This window comes from Halyomorpha halys, unplaced genomic scaffold, assembly GCF_000696795.3.
Source record: "Halyomorpha halys isolate HHAL.00 unplaced genomic scaffold, Hhal_1.1 Scaffold51.1, whole genome shotgun sequence".
Taxonomy (NCBI): Eukaryota; Metazoa; Arthropoda; class Insecta; order Hemiptera; family Pentatomidae; genus Halyomorpha; species Halyomorpha halys.
In genome coordinates this window covers 1,250,196-1,271,690 of record NW_027108122.1, presented here as the reverse complement: position 1 = coordinate 1,271,690, position 21,495 = coordinate 1,250,196, and the positions used below count along the sequence as shown (strand labels likewise).

The window sequence follows — 21,495 nt, the reverse complement described above, 5'->3', positions numbered from 1 at the left end:
TTCTCTTATCTAATTGTAAAGGTATGGTGATTATCAAGTTAAATTTGTTGGAAAATTTTAGATTTTCTCACCTCACCGAATAAGTTGAATATACTTTTCAAGGGCACGAATCAAACTCCAAGAAATAGATTTTAATGATAATGATGCATTGGAAAAAAAAGTGTTAGTTAATTCGAAAAGAAAAATATTGATAATAAAAAAATATAGATAAAACGAAGAAAGACCATAAAAACAAGAAAAGAGCATAACACTCCATCATTGGATATTAACTGGAAACGGAATGACCAAATAGCTGTTGGGTCATGTCACCGTCTGTTTATATTCCTCGTTGTTGGAGTGCAGGTGAAAGTTCTGTGACACGTGACTATAGCGGTCATCGTCCACCTATTCCTGTCTCTTCGTCATGGTCTTCTATTTTCGGAACAGTCAAAGATGACTCCTTCAAAGTATACAGTTCAATTTTATGTGATCTCTCTCGGAGTTGGATAGAGTTATAATTTTTCTACTGTTGGAGTTTTTTTTTATATCTCATAATTATATTCGTAAATTCTGCCTACACAGTAAGAGGCTTTACTGTGTTGCAAACTTAAGTGGCATTATAGCTACCTGTGAAGTTTATCAGTGTTAGATGTTTTGTTAGCAAGTGTTGAGAGTTTCCATTAATAGTTGTTCTATTGTTGTTCATTGCCGATTTTAGTAGACGTCTAATTTCGATATTTTATACAGGTAATGATTATAGTTGTATATATGTTTAATAGTGTATTGAATTGCAATATCCTGTACTTTTTTGTTTTTTTCCGTAACACAATTTCGAATAATCTTCTATCTTTAATTACAAATGTTTGTCATATTTATTTTTAAAAATTGTATCCGATATTTCGACCGATTCTGTAATATATCTGATGATAGCTATTGTCTTCCCTAATGAAAGATATGCCACAGAGTGACATGGAACTCCAAATGTAAAATATTAATAAATTTATAAAGATTTATCTAATTCAGTGAATAAATTAGTTATTTAATGTATGCATATGTTCAATTTTGTTTTCCATAAAGTTAATTTTGATGTATTTATTTATTAGTCTGTTTCAGTCTAGCAGTATATATTTATTTGTTATTTGCCCCTTCAATTAGTTTTTTGTTATTACGTTAGGCTTTTTGTACTGTTGTTATAATAAATAAATATTTACACTCATTTTTCGTATTATATTGAATGATCCGATATTTACTTCTAAATTCCATATAACAAGGAAATACTTGCATCTATATTCTGCCCTGAAATGTTTAAACATTCCTAAATCGTGATCCCACTGGAATTCAGGAATTGCTCAAATTAGAGTTAAGAGGCATTCAGTGTGAGTATATTGTTCAGATTCCGAAAGTAGGCACACTGTTACATTCTTCTCTCGCCCACGGACTGAATCATTCCCTAATGACCTTTGAATTGGTCTATTTTTAAATTTGTTTTTAACGTTCAACAATTCTCAAACATTTTTTTACATCCCAGCTTATTAGTGAGTCACAAATACCTGGTGTATATCATTTCTTTTTAAAAGAAAAATCTCCTACGTCAATCAACAATCCAGCTGGCGAAGGTATTTATTTTTTCTCAATCTATTGATGAAAAAAAAACTATGATATTGTTTAATTATTTGATGTATTTAAAGTTCAATATTGTAAAATCTATTGCCAAAATCTATTGTAAAAATCATTTGAAAGGGAATTCGTTAAATACTCGACAATTCTCTTCTGGTTGATCGCTCTGTAACCAATTTACACTGGATTCGTTTAAAAGTAAACCATTTGTACCTCCATTTGAAATATACTTGGAGGAAGGAGTATAATGGAGGGGGTAAGCTGCAAGGGAAATCGAAGCCAAAAAGGTGGGCCTACGTTATGATGAACTTCGGGGGCGTGGCAGAGAAGGAGCCAAACACCAGTCATGTCGGATCAGCTACATTCTGTTTTGTTTAGCTTACAGTGACGGACATAACCACAGCATAGTCATGAGCTGCAAGGGAGTGACTAACTCTCCTCTTGTTGGCTCCCATTTTCCTTTTAATAAGAGTAGCTTACGCAAATCCCATGGAAATATAATGTACGGGATGGTGTACAATCACAAAAAATTTCAAAGTCTACTTTTCATTGAAAATATCCCTTCCAAGTTGTGTAAGTGGTCAGCCTAGTTAAAAAGGAAAAGTTGTGCAACCTGAAATTACGAATTTAAGATAGATCATGCCTAGGATAAAGGAACATTTTCACTAAAATTGAATACAAGAAGTATTTAATACCATAGATTTAACACGTTAAAAATTAAAACTAATTATTTTCTCGAAAAAAGCTCTAATGATTTTGATGAACTGTCATATCAATGCACAATTAAAAGGTTTTCAATATCAACTAGGTTCTACCATCATTGAAATAGTAATAAGAGCTTAAATACCAATATAGCTTCTTCAAAATGAAATACTTTTAATTTCCTTTATTTCAAATAATTAATCATCTTTCATTGATGATAAATGATTCGCACATCGGACAAAATTTATTACAGGATGTTGAAACTTTAACTTCAATTTAAAGCATTTAAAATTTGTCAATTCACTATCTTTTTTCGATTTTTTATAAAGGAAGTTCAATTTTCATCTTTTTTTGTTTAATTTCTGTTTGTTTATTACCTTGAGTATTAATAAGAATGGAATATGTTATGGAATAACGCGAATTTGTGCGCTGGAGTGTATTTTCAATAAAAATATTTTTTTGTTATTTATAATCATAGTTCAGTGAAACTTTACTAATCGTAAACCCCTTAACAAAATATGTTTATTAAGGTTCCGATCAATCAGGTACAAATGTAATGTATTTGAACTCCTTTATTACGGAAATCCTGCTCTCCGGACGCATCAATTTTATTTCCCATCAGCATTTTTCACTCCTCTACTACGAAATATGTACAGAATCACGTTTCCAGGACTGAAGTTTTGAGTAATTTATTTTGAAAATTAGTTCAATTTGAATTGTCACTTGGGCTGTGATACCTCTTAGGGCCTGATATGTCAAAAATTCTATTATATCATTTTGTGTTCCACACATAGTTCTTCTTCACGGAAAAAATCTCCATTCAAGTGTTTACTGTATTTCAAATGACCATGGTTCATTAAATTCCATAGACATTTTCGGAGACAATCCACTGCAGATGTATGTATCGTATTTAATGTAAGTAATGAATATAGCATATTTCTGTTTAATTCGAAATTACTGCAATTTTGAAGTGTAAAATATGCACAGCGTGGTGTCATACGAACGAACCTTAAAATAAAATTTTCCATTAAATTCAATTTGCAGTTTCCTCAAACGTAGGTATACTTACTACAAAACGTGTTTGAAATTCCCTTTGTCCAACAGAATACTACTTCCCCGAATCCATGCTGTTTTGACTTCCTGTCACGAAAAACAAACAAAAAAGGTTGCTTAAAATTCGTCCCGAGCATTCCAAAATGCAGAAAACATCTTATCCGTTTACAAGTTACTTGATTAACTAAATGTTAACTAATTTTAGGAAGAGTTAAGTAACAGTTGTCACACTGCTATTGCTACACTAATAACATACTTCAGTAAATCACATACCATCTCACACGATAAAATTTCCTAAAATGTACAAAGAATAAATGAAAACCAATCCTTCCATCTGATAGAAGAATTAATTTACCAATCGTAGATTTCTATAAAAAAAAAAAAAAGTGGTGACATGTCACCAGCGTTTCTGAGATAAGAAAAAACATCTTATCTTTGACCAAATTAACAAATTAACCAAATATCTTCAGGGTTGGGACATGAGAACCTTCGTAAAGGATTAAATACTGATCCATTGTTACCTTTATTGCTAATATCTGTCCGATTAGTTCAGGAAGAGTTTTTTATTTTGAAAAATCGTTGTTTTAAATTTTGCTGTTATAATGTAAATGTTATAACCTTTTTAGAGGAGGCCTTTCAGTTGATTAGTCTATTTTCTTTAAATACAAATATGTATATGTTTTAAATTTATTCTAATCCAAACTTAATTTAATTGCTGTTCAAGCACAATATTAACATAAATTGAAAGATTACATTATACAATCAATGCAAACCTCAGATATGATATTAATTTTAATTCCTAAATATATCTTGAATTATTGAGTACCATAGCCGTGCATTTATGTTGTACATTTTATGTATTTTTAATGGTTTATACTTTCTTGATATGATAATTTTTTTAAATTTCTATTTTTGGTAAAAGGTCAACTATTTTATCATAATCTACAACAAATGGTCCTTTAAATCGGGTGTCGGTCAAAGCATGAAATCTGAATGAATACCTTTTTTTCTTTAAAATACATAAAACATAATTTTCCTCATATTTTATCCTAAAACCCCTCTAATATATATATATATTATATTTGCGCTTTGTCAAGAACAGCCGCGGTGTCCATATGCCCGAAATCATTTTCAAATGTTAATGTCACGTATTGATCTTTCGAATAAAAAAAAAAATTTTAATTACAATTTAATTTTTTGTGTTATTTTTTACAATTTCAAGTTCTATCGGGCTTAAAAAAACACCCTATATATATATATATATATATTGTCATAATATCGTAAATTTGATGAAAAAGTCTTAGCATCATTTTTCATTGAAATGCTTGATTGATAATGGAAATATAAACGCTAGTTGAACAAGCATTGGTAGAGCCAATAAGATGGATTTAATTTATGACGCAGCTGTTAATAGGTTATAATATATCAGTGGCGATCCTAAAAAGTTCACTGATTTTTTTTTATGATGAAGTCTAGTTGCTATCCATGGAGTAAAAATTCTCAATGGAAAACAACAGACCAATTCAACAATAGCTTATAATATATATTACCTTGTACTTATATTATCATCTTAGTTATATCATTAAAATTAAATTATCATCTTATACATCTTAATTATATAACACATATTTATGTATTTAAGAAGTGATTGTTTAAATGTATTCACTAATTTTATTTATTCAATTAAAATTAATTCTATATAATTAAGTCCTAAAACTCTTTATTAGTACTGGAAATGTCCAACGTTTAAGCCATCCTTCAAATTTAAATTTAAATCTTCAAGGACAATCTTAAATTCACAGCTATACATCCAACTATTAAAAATTTGCAGGCTATCTGCCCGTGTATAATTTAGTAAATAATCTAACACTGATATTACTCACTATTTTATTTAGTATATCACTTTCATTTTATTCAATATTCACTTTTTTAGTTATTCATACACTTTTTATTTCTTTATTTTTTTCCTATTATATATTTGAACTATTTTTACATTATAAAGTATTTTTTTTCAATTCTAATGAAGGAAGTATCAAACTTCGAGAGATTTTAATGAAGACTGCATACTATTAAAACTGGTATTGTATATACTTTCAAATTAATTAATTAAATAGTTTTTTTAATTTGTTTTCGACTTAAACTCCATAATTATTCAGTATACAAATAAAAAAAAAATTGTATTTCATATATTATACTATAATTACAATATGCTATACCTTAATAGACCCTATATAAAAACTATATCTTAATATGTTGGTTAGTTTGGATATATAAATATATTCCTAAAATGTGAATTTTCTTATTTTTTTAACGGAATAAACATTGAAACTAATTTAATTACAATTATAGTCTGCATCGGGTTTTCAAAACAACTATATATCATATAAGGTTTTTAATCTAAAAAGAATTTTCCAGACAGCTAAAGTACAAAATATATTATCCTGAAAACTTCCGATCCTTTTTACCTAATACTGGCGAAACAAAAATACATAATTACATAATTTTATACATCATGTAGTCCCTACTCCAAGAAAAAAAAAAAATACAACTCGAAAATTGACGATCATACAGTTTTTTATAATCATAATCAGCAGCATGATTAGATGGAAACACTTTAATTTTTGATTAAATAACAAACAAATAATAAAGATGTCCCGGTTTTCTTTCAAACAGGCAATTCGCCCAGACAGTCAGGAATTGAGCATCCCGTCCAGGAAGGTCTTCGAGGCAGTAAAATTCCGGGATTCCAGACTCAGTGGCAATAAACATTATCATTCGAGCCCTTTCACCATTAGAATAATGATCGGATATTTTTTAACTGCTCAGAAGTAAATTTTGAGTTTCCCCATTTTCTAAATAACACCCTCCATCTCTTTACCCGGTATTTTAACACCTGAAGAATTTTTAATCCTTTATTGCTATCATCTAGGACTGTAGAGTGAGGAAGGATGTTTTCGAGTAATCAAAGAACTTCTATATATGTTTTTAAAAAATCCATGCTTCCATGTGTGGAACCTTATGATAAAAATTAAACAAGACACGACTTTCTTAAAAAAATTATTTCATCCAAAAATATTGTAAAATGGAGCCTGAAAGTGCTAACAAATAAATTTATAATTTTTTTTTTTTTTTATGATTTTAGATATTTTAGATTTTGTTTGAAAATAAAAAAGGTCTAAGAAAAGGAACATATATATATTTATTTTATTAATTACTTATATTAATAGTTATCTTCAAACCTAAACATTTTTCACTAAAATCAGTTTAATCCATTGGTTTTTGAAAAATATGTTTTCTGGCAAAAAAAAATTTTTTTTTAACATTAGTCTCCCACCACCTTTGTTTTCCGTTCCTCAGTCATCCCGTCCCGGCAAGACTTTTAAAATGGCTGATTTATAACGAAATTACTGTAATTTAAATCAAAATAACCTGAGAATGTACCGAAGAAAATGAAGGATGGCGATAATTCCTCTATTATAAAAAAAGTTTTAGTGATCGCAGTGTAATATTTCATTTTACATATGAGGTGGATCAATTATAACTGTCTTAAAAAATTAGGTTTAACTGATGATAAAAAGCAATTTGCGAAAAAAAGAACAAATGAAAAATGTGTATTAAAGGCAGAAACAGAATACTTGAAAACGTATCCTCGACTGTTACAACGACTTAATATAATGATTATACTTAAATGAACAGTAGTCTAATTTGTAAAATGTCGGTTCGCCGTTAGGAGGACACCCTAATTTATAATAATGATAGTATTAGGTAATAAACTTGCATGAATATAAAACCACCTTTTATATTGGGGTTCTAAAAAACAAGTCAGTACATAGTACGTAAACTAGTCAATAAACCAAGAAAACATGGATAAATAAAAATACTAACCAATTCATAAATAAATAATTCTGTAGTCTTAGTTAAAAATTGAAATCAAAATCTATATGTGCAAGTTTTGAGTATGTGAACCAGTCAATAAACCTATATTACGAGAATAAAATAAATAAAATATTTAGCATTTCATAAATAAATAATTCGATAGCCTTATCAACAGTATCTAGCGATGAATAACCTTCCTCAACAGACAGGTATTACCTTCCATAAAGGACAAACGCCTCCTACCTATGACCTCAGCATTCTATAAATGCCGTTATAATGCATGGGCATTGTATGATTTACAATAATAGCTTATTCTATCCATTATATTAAATTACTAATGAGATAACTATAAACCGCAACTTAACCTACATATTTAGTTGAGTACTCACACGACTCTGGTATGGCAAGACACGAGGCTTTCCTCCTCCTGTTTTTTGGCGGTGCTGGAGCAATCATCCTGGAAACAGACAGACAGACAGGATGAAGAACGGTTCCTCTAGTTGAGACTAAAGAGCCAGGACGGAAGGACGAGCGGTGAAGTCACCGCTTCCTCGACCTGGAGGGGGCGAGCCGCGACCGTTACAATCTCACGGATCGGACAGCTACTTTCTCACCTGTGATATATTGTGTTTTGTTATACCTCTCTTGTACAGTTGTCGCGCTACGCTTTATTAGACGCGTCATGCTCAAACAATATCACGCAGGAAGAAAATATTGCAGACGAGCCAACGAGCGTTTACAAAATGGCATTTAGAGATTTGAAGTTTTTGGAATTATGGGATTGTTCAGTGCTGATTTCATACATTTTTTGAAACAATATTTAATTTTTTTTTTTAATATTTAATAATTTAAGTTATAGTAAGTGGATGTTGGACTCTGTTTTACAATAGTATAAGAAAATGGTTTATAATAGTTAATTCAGAAATACAAGTATACAAACTATAAACTACTAATAAAAATATTTATTTTTTATAAAGGAGATGATCATTAGTAAAGCATAAGTCAGCATTGTATAAATTAATAAAACTGAACCATGCACAAACTACAAGACTGATATTATCAGTTTGTACTTTATTATGAAAAAGGGCTTCCGGTTGTTGAAAAACATTTTATAATTTATCGTAGGTACATAGTCCGGGTTGTGGTCAAAAAAGGTACTCAAAATTATAGAGAAAGGCCTCCATCAGGGCTAAATGAAAACATGATCCAAGTACTGAAAAGTATGATAAGACAATAATGTACACTTGAAGAAATTATTAATTAATAACTGCAGTAGCAAATATGGTTAAATTAAAAGAAGGAAAGAGGAATGATGAAATAAATGATTATTTCTATAGCTAAACTCATTAATTTTCTCATAAAAACCTTATTTATTTTCTCATAAATACCTCATTTATTTCTCATAAATACCTCATTTTTTTCTCATAAATACCTCATTTATTTTCTCATTTTACCATATATGCCACTACTTGTATTATTTTTTTTTTACTAATAAACCCTGAAATTTTATTATGTATTATTTTATCTGTCACTAATAATTATTTATCCCTATTTCCCTAATTATTTTATAATTATTACATGGTATTTATATTCTTAAAGGATTTTTATTTCATCTAGCCCTCATGCATTCTATGCACCTATTATGACTTCATCCTGACCCATATTCCTAGAAGTAAAACATGTTAACTAACAAACGTATTTACAGTACAAATTTTTGCAATTTGTTAGTTATCAACGATCGAGTTTCTCAAATCATAAAAGATTAATTTAAACAAGGAGGTCAGAACAAATTTTATATTTACAAGTCAGGTATAATGAATCGGTGATTTAAAAACCACTCAAATTCAGTGAAAATGAGCGCAAATTTTGAGAAAGCAACAGTTCTGAAAACATTTTTGTGGTTTAAGACTACTCAAAACAACATATAATCAAAATTTATTATGCTATCAATTCATATATGAGTCATTATAGTATTAGATTTAGTACTGATATAGTATTAAAGTTGGAAGGAAATAGTCATGGCTGCTGTTAAGGAAAACTAATTTATTTTTTAACAATTTATAGATGGCAAACATTTCGTCCCACAACGCAGGTCTGCGTCAGGGCTAAAATATAAAGATAAAAGGTAGGCAAAGCTAATGTAAGGGTACGAAAAGCAAACAAATAGATATAAAAGTGGAGATATAAAATAAAATCCATATAAACAAACTAACGTAAAACATAAATCAAAATATTGGAAGATCGTTGTGTTATAATAAAATGAATATGGTCTGGATGCGGTCAATGAAAAACTCAAATAGAAATTAAACTATTTATATTGAGCAACGTTTCGCCCCACGTTGCAGGGCTTTATCAGGGCTAAAAAAGATACAAACACTTAAATGATGTAAATATAAATGAACAAAATAAACGAAAAATTAAAATATTGATTAAAAAATTATCAATTGTCTGTAACCTTGTATTATTGTTATTTAATTTTTACGTTTCATTGTACATCATTTTAATTTTTCCTTTATCTTTACATCATTTATGTGTTTGTATCTTTTTTAGCCTATATGAAGCCCTGCAACGTGGGACGAAACATTGGCTCAATATAAATATTTTAATCAATATTTGAGTTTTCTTTGACTGCACCCGGATTATCTTCCTTTTTATATAAATCAAAATAGTTAGGAATACTTGAATAATCGTAGGGAATACAAAATAGTAGAAGATGTAAAAGATGTTTATTGAGCACCTCCTATTGCAAATTTATTGAGGAATCGTGATTTTGGTTAACATTATGTAAAAATAGATAAATAAAGATATGTATAATATAAAAAAATGTAATTTTGGATATAATCCAGATTTATATAATATTATAAATATAATTTGATTTCAATTAAAGTGATGTAAACTTTTATTTTTCTTGACCTACAAGATAATGAAGATAGCATTCGTCATTCGCTAATAGGACGATTTCTAAGTAAACTATTTCGGAGATCTTTTGCCTCTTCAAGATACCTATAGTCACTCCGAAAGCACGTATTATTCACACGCTACTCACATTCCAAAAAAGATCCTCAAGGTCGGTCAGTTAAAGAATCAGGATGACTGAAATTTCGCAGAATATGACTACCTTAATCTCTGGAAAACTCTATTTTGTTAAAAATAAAATAAAGTGTAAATATTTTACCAGTTGTTCATTTTCCACTAAAGGATCCAATTAATTCTAAAACACTGAGCTAATATTAAATTCGAATCAGTTTGACTAATACCACATCATATAAATCCATTCAGTTAGCCCATACCTTTTTTTATATATACATGTACAAATGCACAGTTTTCTGCTGAATATAAGAGAAAGATATCATTGAACCTAATTAAAATCCTTGACCATACACCTGCCTTTCTAGGCACGGCTCTATGCGTTCTTTAATAAGAAAAAATGAAGAAATCCAATAGCATTTCATTTTTCCTTTTACAAATAGAATACCTATGATTGAGAAATTAAAATTTAAAATCAATCCTATAACTGGAAGAGGCATATAAGCAATTATAATTATTTGGCGAATATGTTAATTAAGTTTTACTTAATTAACTGCTAAAGCTAGAGTAACTATAGCAATACTTCGAGATCTCAAATAATTTACGTAAGTAAAGGTCTGCGTAAATTTCTGGGTTCGAAAGAATTTTCATTTTTGAATTCCCATACTTTCATCTTCTGAAAAAAGGTCGTTTCGATGGCGAATACAGAAGTTTCACTTTCATTTTTATAGAGATCAGTATCAAGAGTGCATAATATGGATTTTACTTATTTTTATTTTAATATCAAATATGGATTTTTACATATTTGAAGTGAATTTGCTCTTAAAAACCAAATGAGTCAGTCCAGACCAGTCGCTTTGTTAAATTTCCTTTTGGGCTTTTATTTTTACGGCATTTTAAAAATTGATTTAAACAAAAAAAACAGTAGCAGTTAGGGCATACATTAACATTTGATGAGCTTGTCTAGTTAGCATCGTAAATAAATAATTCATTTAGCTTCTCACGGAGTATTTAAATTCAATTAGTTATGAAAAATATTAAAATTAATTTATTATTAAAAAATAATGATATAGAGGAAAATATATCTACTTTGTATTAAAACCATATCAAAAATATTCAAAAACCATTAAACAAATAAAATAAAAAACATAAATTGAATGAAATCAATGAGGACTTTTCTTTTTTCAGCTATAACCTGGCACATAATGTAAACAACGGAACAATATTAAATACACAAAAAGAACTTTCTCTATTTTGTTTGAATTCCATTTTCTCCTAAATAATAGCAATTATCAATAAATCTGAGAAGGGACATTCAAGAACGTTTAGAAGCGATGAAGAGATGTTTACCTGGGTCCAATAACTAAAAATCACGCAGAAAAAAATGTCCTGTTTTATTGACTGTACGCTTAAACTACCTTAAAATTAACAATATGAGCGGAAAAGTAAACTTCATTATTTTGATAAATAAAACACAACTTGATGTCGAAAAGGAAATGATCGAAAGACAAGTTACGGGTAAAGTGACGGGGCGAAGATAAGAATGGGCTTGAAAAGCTGACGAACACCAATAATTTCCATTAAAAGATAATAAACTCTAAATTATAACAGAGTCACCGAAGGGTAGAGCGACACAGAATCAGAGGATAACATGAAAAGTTACTGTGTTTATCTCAAATTCCTTCTATTATTTCATACTATCTTTACGTGTCCTAAAATATCTCTAATTTTACTAGGATATTTCCTATTCTTGTTCCTTGTTTTCAACATCCTTACGATAAAATAATCAATAATTTTCAACATCCTTACGATAAAGTAATGAATCATTTATTTTAAATCAATTAAATATATATAAATATGTTCATATTTATTTATAAATAACCCATAATTCTGTGTCATTTTGGTCTTGAATCATATTGAATAAAAATTTCTGTTTCGATGTATATTTTTTCTTTTATTTCAATAGACGAAGTATATTATATTTTAAAAAAAAGAAACATTTTTTTTTTCTTAAGCATTAAATTGTAAAAACACTTCGACTTTTTGCCACATTTCTACTACCTTTTTACTACTATTTGAATTTTTATCACTCCCTAAGTACCCATAAACTTAGTTCCCCTTTTAGGAAAAACAAATTGAAGTAAATATGTATTAAAAATGTTTCTTTCATTTATACCTCAGTTAGTTAATATAATTTTAGAATCCTGAATGTGTGTCAAAAATGCAGAATATAAAAAAAAAATCGAAATATGACTCAAATCAGGCACAAATAAAAAGGCGATAAATATTTTTTTTAAAAACATACAAGGATACAAGAATATCTTGAAGCTAAAATAAATTTAAGAATCGTTTCATTTTTTCCACACGTTTCATGATATGATCTATCCAGCAAGATATAAAAATATTTTTCTAGTAGTGTTAATGTACTCCGTGAGTCATGGCTCACAAAGGCGCCGACTGAGTCATTAAGCTCACTACTGGCATTTCTAGCGTTCCTTGGCGCTAAACTGATTCAATTGCTTACTGACTCACAACGGGCGAGTAAATCTCGTATCACGGTCCTTTCTTGAAAAAATACCTGACTCCTGGCTGCTGAAACTATTAGTCAGAACGAAATCAGAGTGTGGGTTGACGCACAGCGGGACTAACTTTAAATGTTATGTGTGAAAATGCGAATTCTCAACTTTCCCTTTATTTCAAATACAAATACATATATATGTGTGCTTGTGTGAGTGTATATATCTATATAAGTCATCTTTTACTGAAGTGAAAATAAAAATAATAGGAGAGAAAGGAGTGCTAAATGAAACGCTTGAAGTAAGCTCAAAGACTAATCTTTTATTAGGTACGGTACCTCTATATATACATCTTCAATTAGCTAATCTACTCGATTACCTGACATCAAAATAACAGCTGACCAAAGCTGTAACTTATATATACATACATACATACATACACATAAAAATACATATTTTTAATGTTCTTGTGTAAGATATGGATAAATTTCTAATTGACTTGAGGAAAATTCCATAAAAGGGAATAATCACTTGCTATCCTGCAAAGCAGCTGAGATGTCCATCATCGCCATAGTTCTAAGAATATCACCAATAACTCGTCATTGTTACAGATTTGTGACCGCTGTGACCCAGACATCAGTAGATTGTGACCTAACCTTCCAGATATCTTCGGTGACTCACCCCCGATAACTAAATCTTCAGTTGTCAAACCAATTGTGAAAGCAATATATATTGATAATGAAGAACAACATATTGAGAAATGCTATGGTTTATTTTCCAACCAATAAATACTAAAAATATATCGATACAGGAAGTATTTATTACTCCAAATAGTTTATAGGCATTTCTACTCAACAATTTCAAATTGTCAAAACTAAATATTTTTACAATAAAATATATGAAAAATAAATTGGGAGTCAAAATTAACGTGATTTGATGATTGGATCAGTATTAATTAAATCCAAATAAAGAACCAATTAACATTTTTTTTTATTGTTTTATAAATAACATTTTCATTCCAAAAACTCAAGGCTCTATCGATATATAATAGTGAAATAGAGGATTACTGTGCTTTTGGTTTCTATTCTGAGTTTATGTTTGTTTGGGCTGATTTCTCAAAGTTCAGCCTTAACGTAATCCTCCCACCTACATTTTGGTCTAATTTCGTGGTTTAACAATGGGCTCAACGCTAATTAGATTTTTATTGTTTATTTGTTACCATACGCTATAATTTTAAACCTCCAATTGGTTTGCCACAGTGCTATCATCTCAATTAAATTTATCTGCTGCACTTCACGCAACCATCTAGCAATGTGTAGGCTTCTAAATTCTTCTTTAATATTTTTATAAGTAAAATATTTTCGGTCCGAATATTTTAGGCAATATAATAAACAGCCACACTTCGAATCAATAATTAAATAACCATCGATAAACAGAATAAAGAAGAAATGTCTAGGGCACATCTGGTATTATTTAGTTTGGTAATTGTTAATATATTTTATTTACATTAAGTTACAAGTTACAATTAACCATCATTGTCTGATAATCGTTGCTACCACGAATTAGCATACTAAGGTCATATGTATATTGAAATGTATTAATGTAGTTTCTATGATTAAATAAACTAAATTATATAAGCTAAGGCCACGAAAAGATATAGTAATAGCTTGATAAATACTAGTATAATCTATTTTATTCCTGTTTTTGGAATCGTTTATATCAGAATTAAAAAAATATATAGTTAATGCAAATGTTTTTTTTATTTGTTTATTGCTATTAACCACAGTACATTCACATATATAAATCCAGTAAATCTGATTTTAGTTTGTAATAGAGTGATACAGGCGTGTAGAGAAACTACCCGTTGGTAGCACTCTAATGACGTTTTTACATTAGCAGGTCTCGTGATCATCTTCTTTTCAGGCGCCTTGGAGGATTCTCAGTAATGGCAGAGGAGGCAAGGTTAGAAACTAGTAGGTTTGGGTGGTTAGGGAGTTTATAATGGAAGGAATGGTATCTTGTTTGGGCTAGATCGGTGACATATCGAACATTAAAATCTTTATGTAGGATTTTATTTGTGATAAAGTAAGAAGTATTAAGGATTTTACGAAGGATTTTGGATTGTAAGGATTGGATACGAAAGGAATTCGAAGGTTTAGTGGAGCCCCAAAGCACAACTCCATATGTCTAGATAAGCCTTATAACAGTCATGAGATCAGAATACAAAGGTTAAAAAAAAAAATGTAAAAATTTCAGCTTCATTATCTAATCACAAAAATCAAGACATGGGATAAGGACTTCAACAGAATAAATAAAGGTTTCTCATCGTTGTATATACAATAGGTTACCTAACATTATGCAACATCAGGTTCCAGAATTTATATTCTGATTCATTTCACAAACAGATAGAGTATATATTAATATTTGTTAAACAACAATTTAGAATAACAATACTAAGAACTAAAAAAAATAATTAAGGGGGAAAACAGCAAACGTCAGAAACATATTAACGTATCATCTATGATCTCAGATAACACTATCGTTTCTCGACACCAGAATTTTATTCGTCATAAAATAGGCTTAAAAAGTGGGCCGAAACGTAAGAATGTACGTTAGTTTTACACTAGACTATTAGAACTTTATAAGTATAACTACTTTATAAGTATTAATTCCTCGAATTGCGAAAAATTGCACTGTTATTAAAAATAGTAGTCTGGAACGGTAACTTCAGAGAAGATGTAAGAGGTATTAAGGTCGTTACAATTATTTCACCATTCAAAGAGAGTAATATGAAATTAAAACAATTTTTTTTTAGTTTGAATTTTATAATAATAATATATGATTACGAAGGAATTTAGATCAACTAACAATTTTTTCTACAGAACTCTGTTCCACCTAATATGTAGGCTATTTGTTCCATTTCGGTAAATAACATGTACATAATTTTTACATGTCTCAATATAGTCATAAAAGAGAAATATAATACCGAGAAAATTCGAAATATAGTGGCATTGATATTTTATATGAATCCTCATGTTTTCCATTGGTTGTTAATTTATTTTGAAGAAAAACTGCTTTTGTTACAAGAGTAATTTTGACTTAGTTTTGGCACTATAACTAGAGATAGTGGCTCTTCCAGTTAACTTATCAAAACCATTCACTCACTCTCTGTTGTCAAAAGTGAATGACTTATTAGCTAATTAAAACTGTCATAAATAATATTGTGCATTATATCCTACTACTGATATAATAGTGTTCCACCACAGCTATTCTATTGTCAAAGACCAATTGATCCAACCAGAGATGAGATCTGAATGAATGAAATAATGTTTCAGTCAGAAATTATTCTAAAGAAGTCAATTTCGTTGAGACATATACTTGTATCTTATAACACACCTTTAACGTAAGTACTACCGCCTCCTTTTGAAATATTTTTATTTTGGAAGTTTCCAACTTATGGCAAGTTAATCCCATTTTTATTAACATTAAAGCCTAATGATAATAATAACGATGATCTTGGAGGAATTGAAATATATTAAAATGAATAATTACTTACATAAATATTTCAATAATTTAACTAAAGGCAAACCAGCTTGAAACATGCCTATTTGTTCACTATGAGAAGTGTTTGCTATATCAAGAAAATAGAAGTCTACAAGATGGAGAACTGTTCAAAAGACTCTTATTTTGACATATTGCCTCCACACATCAGATCTAATGATAGCTGGCATTAAATCGAATGATGCCGATCTAAATAAAATTTCTGAAAGGTTGCAGTATGAGCCGTGTAAGTCATTGCGTCAGTGTTGCGGTCATCACAACCATCTGGCACTTCGCATGATTCTTTTCAAAAAATATGGCATGATATAATGTAGTAATGGAGTATCTGACAGAGTAATGATATTGGAATAATATATAGTGCATAGTGATCAAATCAAAGAAATAAGATCCAACAATTTTCTGAAGAGTAAATCTTGTACCATACGACGTCAAGAAAAGTATTTTTAGATGAAAAACGTAAAATCTTTTTATATTTTTGAGAACCTCATACGATCTTTATTGCTCTTCACATAGCTCAACTATTTAGTACCCATGAGTACTCCAGTAATAAATACCAAATAAAAAACGAAACCATTGAAAATACCCAATCAGTTGAATTTGCCCTTTTTGCAGAACACTGACAGCCAACAACGACTCCGTGATAAATTTGTATTCACATGGTACAAAAAGTTTGAAAACTCTGTTTGAACCATCACCATGATAATTTAAATTTAGTTAAAAAATTACTATTTATTAACAATTGACGATTATTTTAATTTAATTAATATCAATCTTATAACTTTGGTTTACCTATATCCCAATAAGCATTTGTGTGTGTGTTTTTTTCATTTGAAATAATATCAGCTCAAACCTTTTTAATTTTTCAGCTATCATTTTAGAAAGAAGTCAAGCAAAAGAAAGATCTGAATTGTATGTTTTTTTCCTTGTTTCTTTTTGTCTTGAATGTTTAATTTTCTATAGATGTAATTTGTACATTAATTATTGAGTCACTTAGACGTAAACAGAATGTTCATTCCGAAATAATGCACATTAACAGTTTTTTTTATTTAAATAATATAATTAATTGAAATTAAAAAAAAGTATCAATAAAACTAATGGATTTTTACATTAGTTTTCCGTAATATCGAATACAATCAAATTTCAATTTATTGTTTGCGTCCAGGTTATCTAAGAATTTATAACCTTTTTCCTTTTTCTTGACTGTTAATGATATATATTTTTGAGGATCTTAAAACTCAGTAAATAATAAAACATCTATAACGGCGAAATTTAGCGATTTTGTTATTCTTATAGCCATGCCCTACAATGAAAAAAAAATTATTCAAAAAAAAAAAATTTCTTAACTAATTATTAAATAATAACAGGTGCCGAATACAAATTAACATTAAAACAATGTCTTTATATTAATTTTAATTTGTATTATGTATATTTTAGTATTTAATAATTTGTTCAGAATATTTTTAAAAAATAATGTTTATTTCACTTTAGGGGATGAATATGAGAAAAATGAGATCTAGTTGTTTTATTATTGACTGAGCCTCAAGTTCCTAAAAAAAATAAAGAATAATATGTATATAATTGTGATGACTCTTAGAAAAGAATATTTTTTTTTTGTAATTAAATTTTTCTATACATAATTAACGTTACTTATAAAAAAATATTATCTCTGATATCTCATTACATATTTCAGCACATTTACCCTTATGATTTGTGACATGTATTAAGTAAGCTTTTTACTACATATTTTATGAGTTTTTACATCATAAAAATCCCTTTTACGGCCAGAATAACGATTAAGCGAGGGAGACTCATCTCTTATCAGTCTCTTCATCAAATAAAAAAACAAAATGTGAACAACCTTACCTGAAGGTAAGCGGTAGACATGATAATGAACACGTAGCGAGCGTGACGTCACACCTATCGCGAGATTACTTAACTTAAATAATTTTTCAAAACTTGTTTTGAACAAAACAATTTTTATCAGTGGTCATTATACAATTAATTAATTACAGATCTATCAATCAATAACACACCGAGAAAACGTAAATTTGTTAATAGTTGGTTTATCAGTTTTAATTATCTCATGTACTCCAACACAATAATGATTATTAAACTACCCTTGGTGATACATACTATTCATGCCAGAATTTCAAATTTCGAGATCAACTCTCACAGATCGGCACTGTACTTTTTTATAGAGTTGTATATATATTTTTTGCTTCCTTACTCATACAGTAGATTAAAAAAAGTCCTCGGAATAGAAAATTTTCAATGGCATTTCATTTGCGATTAAAGAAAAAATTTGGTTTCGTGTATGTTTATCTGTCAAATTTGTTTTAAGGCAAAATCGATTCAATTGGCTGCAATGATATATATATCCTTTCAGATTTTTTCAGATTCCAGTATATTTTTACATGTTTCAAACACGGCTTCTCCCGTAGATTTTTATTCGAAAAATATCAAAACTTATTCTTTAGCTTTGAAATACAGATAATAATTATTTACCTATCCATCCGGTAACAATAGTGAGGAATCTATGTAAAGACCAGTGTACTTGGCAGAGGGTTTTAGGAGATTCATCATGTTCGTTTTTTTTTTGTTTTTTTTATTTGTTATTATTTGCAACAGTAGTTACATAAAAATGCATCTATTAAATGTGATGCAAGATCATAATGGAGTGATACAGGCATGTAGAGAAACTACCCATTGGTTGCACTTTAATAATATTTCTACATTAGAATGTCTCGAGGCCATCTTCTTTTCAGGTGCCTCTGAGCATTATCAGGAATAGAAGAGGAAGCAAGGTTAGAAACTTGTGAGTTTGTGTGGTATGGGAGTTTATAATGGAAGGAATGGTATCTGGTTGGGGCTAGGTCGGTTACATATGGAACATTAAAGTACTTATGAATGTTTTTATTTGTGACAAAGTAAGGAGCATTGAGGATTCTACAAAGAATTTTGGTTTGTATGGATTTGATAGGAGAGAAATTTGAAGGTTAAGTGGAGCCCCTAAGCTCAACTCCGTATGTCTAGATTGGCCTTATTACGGTCAAGTAGATCAGTCATTTGTAATAGAGTGGAAGTTTAGACAGTTTGTCTAGTAAGTACTGTAATAGTTGGAATCGACTAGCAGTTTCCTGTCTTTTCAGTCTTGTGTGAGGATTCCAAGTCAATCGTTTGTCCAAATGTAGTCCAAAGTAGTGGATCGGTTCGACAGAAGGAGAGGATTAATAAGGGATACTGTAGGGCAGTAGGTAGGTTTACGACGAAGGTGGTTTGATGAAATTTATTTTAATCCTCGAATTACACCATTCTACGAGGGTTTTGATATGGGATTGGAGACTTTTGGATGCAATTAAATGGTTATTATTAACTTCGAGCACACATGTGTCATCGGCATACATGGTGATGGTTGGTTAGGATGTCGGTTTTATAGACTGTGTAGAGGACGGGACCGAGGATACTACCTTGAGGAGCACTAACGCACTAAGGGAAAAGGGGATGAATAGGAACCATTGTGGTTTATTTGGAATAATCTATCAGTGAGAAAGGAACGGATGATGAAAATGTAGTGGGTAGGAATTCACGGAGTTAGTAGAGCGGCCCCAGTGTTAGACTTGATCAAAAACCTGTTGTGCATCGAAAAATATTCACATACGGCGCTCCAAAGAAGGCGAGACGTGTCCACCAAATGATGACATCACCGAATAGTAGAGTAAAATGTTCGGAATCCAAATTAGTGATCTGGAATTATATGACTGGAATCAAGGACAAGTGCGTTTCAAAATGAGTTTTTCGAGGATTTTGCCCGTGATAGGTAATTGAGAGATAGGGCGGTATTCTGGTGGCTTTTGGGGTTTGAGTATCATTTTGACTATAGAAAATTTCCACATCATGTCCGTTTAAATTATTATAACCAATCCACAGAAATAAAATTAAATCCTACAACTTATGGAAAATATATATAACCGGCATCGAGCAAAAATACTAAATGTCAGATGATATAAGCTCCACTGGGGCTGAGCTTCCGGCAAGTCATGGAAGATAATACACACATACCTAAGGCCAGATAGGTCAAGCTAGCAGTCCTTACAAAGAGAAAAGTATTTACCACAGTAAACTGAGTCATAAATTATTACAAATTATCGGATGAAAACAAACCGAAGATGTGCATAAGAGCATCTCCATTGTATCGTAAAAATTAAGAATGATGGATTAATAAAAATGGAAATAAAAATTGTGAAGCATGGAGATTCAGACCAGAGGGGAAGATACGGGAGAAAATGTTCTTCAAAATTTTTTAGAACACAAACATTCTTTAATTTAAGGTAAAATAGAATTAAACCTTGAAGATATGGAATAAGTTAAAAAAAAAATGAAAATGTTCATTAAAAAAATCTATAAAAGTTAAGAAAATGACAAATATTGATTTTTATACTTTCAATAAAGCTATTTATCGATCAAGAAGAATTTAAAACTAGATCTTGAAAATCATTTAAATGAATATATTTGGTAAACAAATTAAGATGTTATGAATGTACCTAAAATGAAACTCATTCCTACTTGAAGAGGAATAATAATCTTAAATATCAAAAACACATGTTTATTGTGCAACATTAGATTTACAATAATATTCATACGAGCACTTCCTTTAATGCACAATATGAATTTCATCATATCTCGTAATGAATTTAACTCTTATAAAATTCCTACATGAGGAATATTGTCAAAAGTGACAAGCAAAAACATTTAACTCAACAACAGATAAAAATTGACGTCATTCATTTAATTCGCTTATCAGTCCCTATTTTCCTTTAACCTGTTTGCCTAATACAGTTCAAAATGTAATTATTAAACTTCAACTTTTTTTCAATTCCAAAGCCACTTATTAGTGATAACGACTTTGCCTAAACAAAAATATGTCGGCTCACACAAGGAGAATAATCTAACAAAGAAATAATAGATAACAGGCTTAGTTAAACGGCAAATTGTATTGGTTCAACATTCAAAGGAAAATATATGGTTATACGAAATCATTTCTTTATAAAAACAAAAAATGAAATGTTTGGCTTGTATGGTGAAGTAACTTGTATGGAGTGATATGGTTAATTAATTTATTATAACCATATTATGGGTATATTATATAATATGTTTATTATATTAT

The 21,495-nt window shown here is 29.6% G+C and overlaps 1 protein-coding gene across 2 annotated transcripts in view; it reads right to left on the bottom strand.

The window, feature by feature from the left end:
* Positions 1–21,495, bottom strand: part of puc (puckered) — a 276,245-nt gene that overhangs the window by 226,593 nt on the left and 28,157 nt on the right. For both annotated transcript variants that reach the window (XM_014436891.2, XM_014436902.2), the window contains one exon: positions 7,617–7,684. In XM_014436891.2, the coding sequence (XP_014292377.2) occupies positions 7,617–7,684 (68 nt within the window). The remainder of the gene's footprint in view (positions 1–7,616; positions 7,685–21,495) is intronic.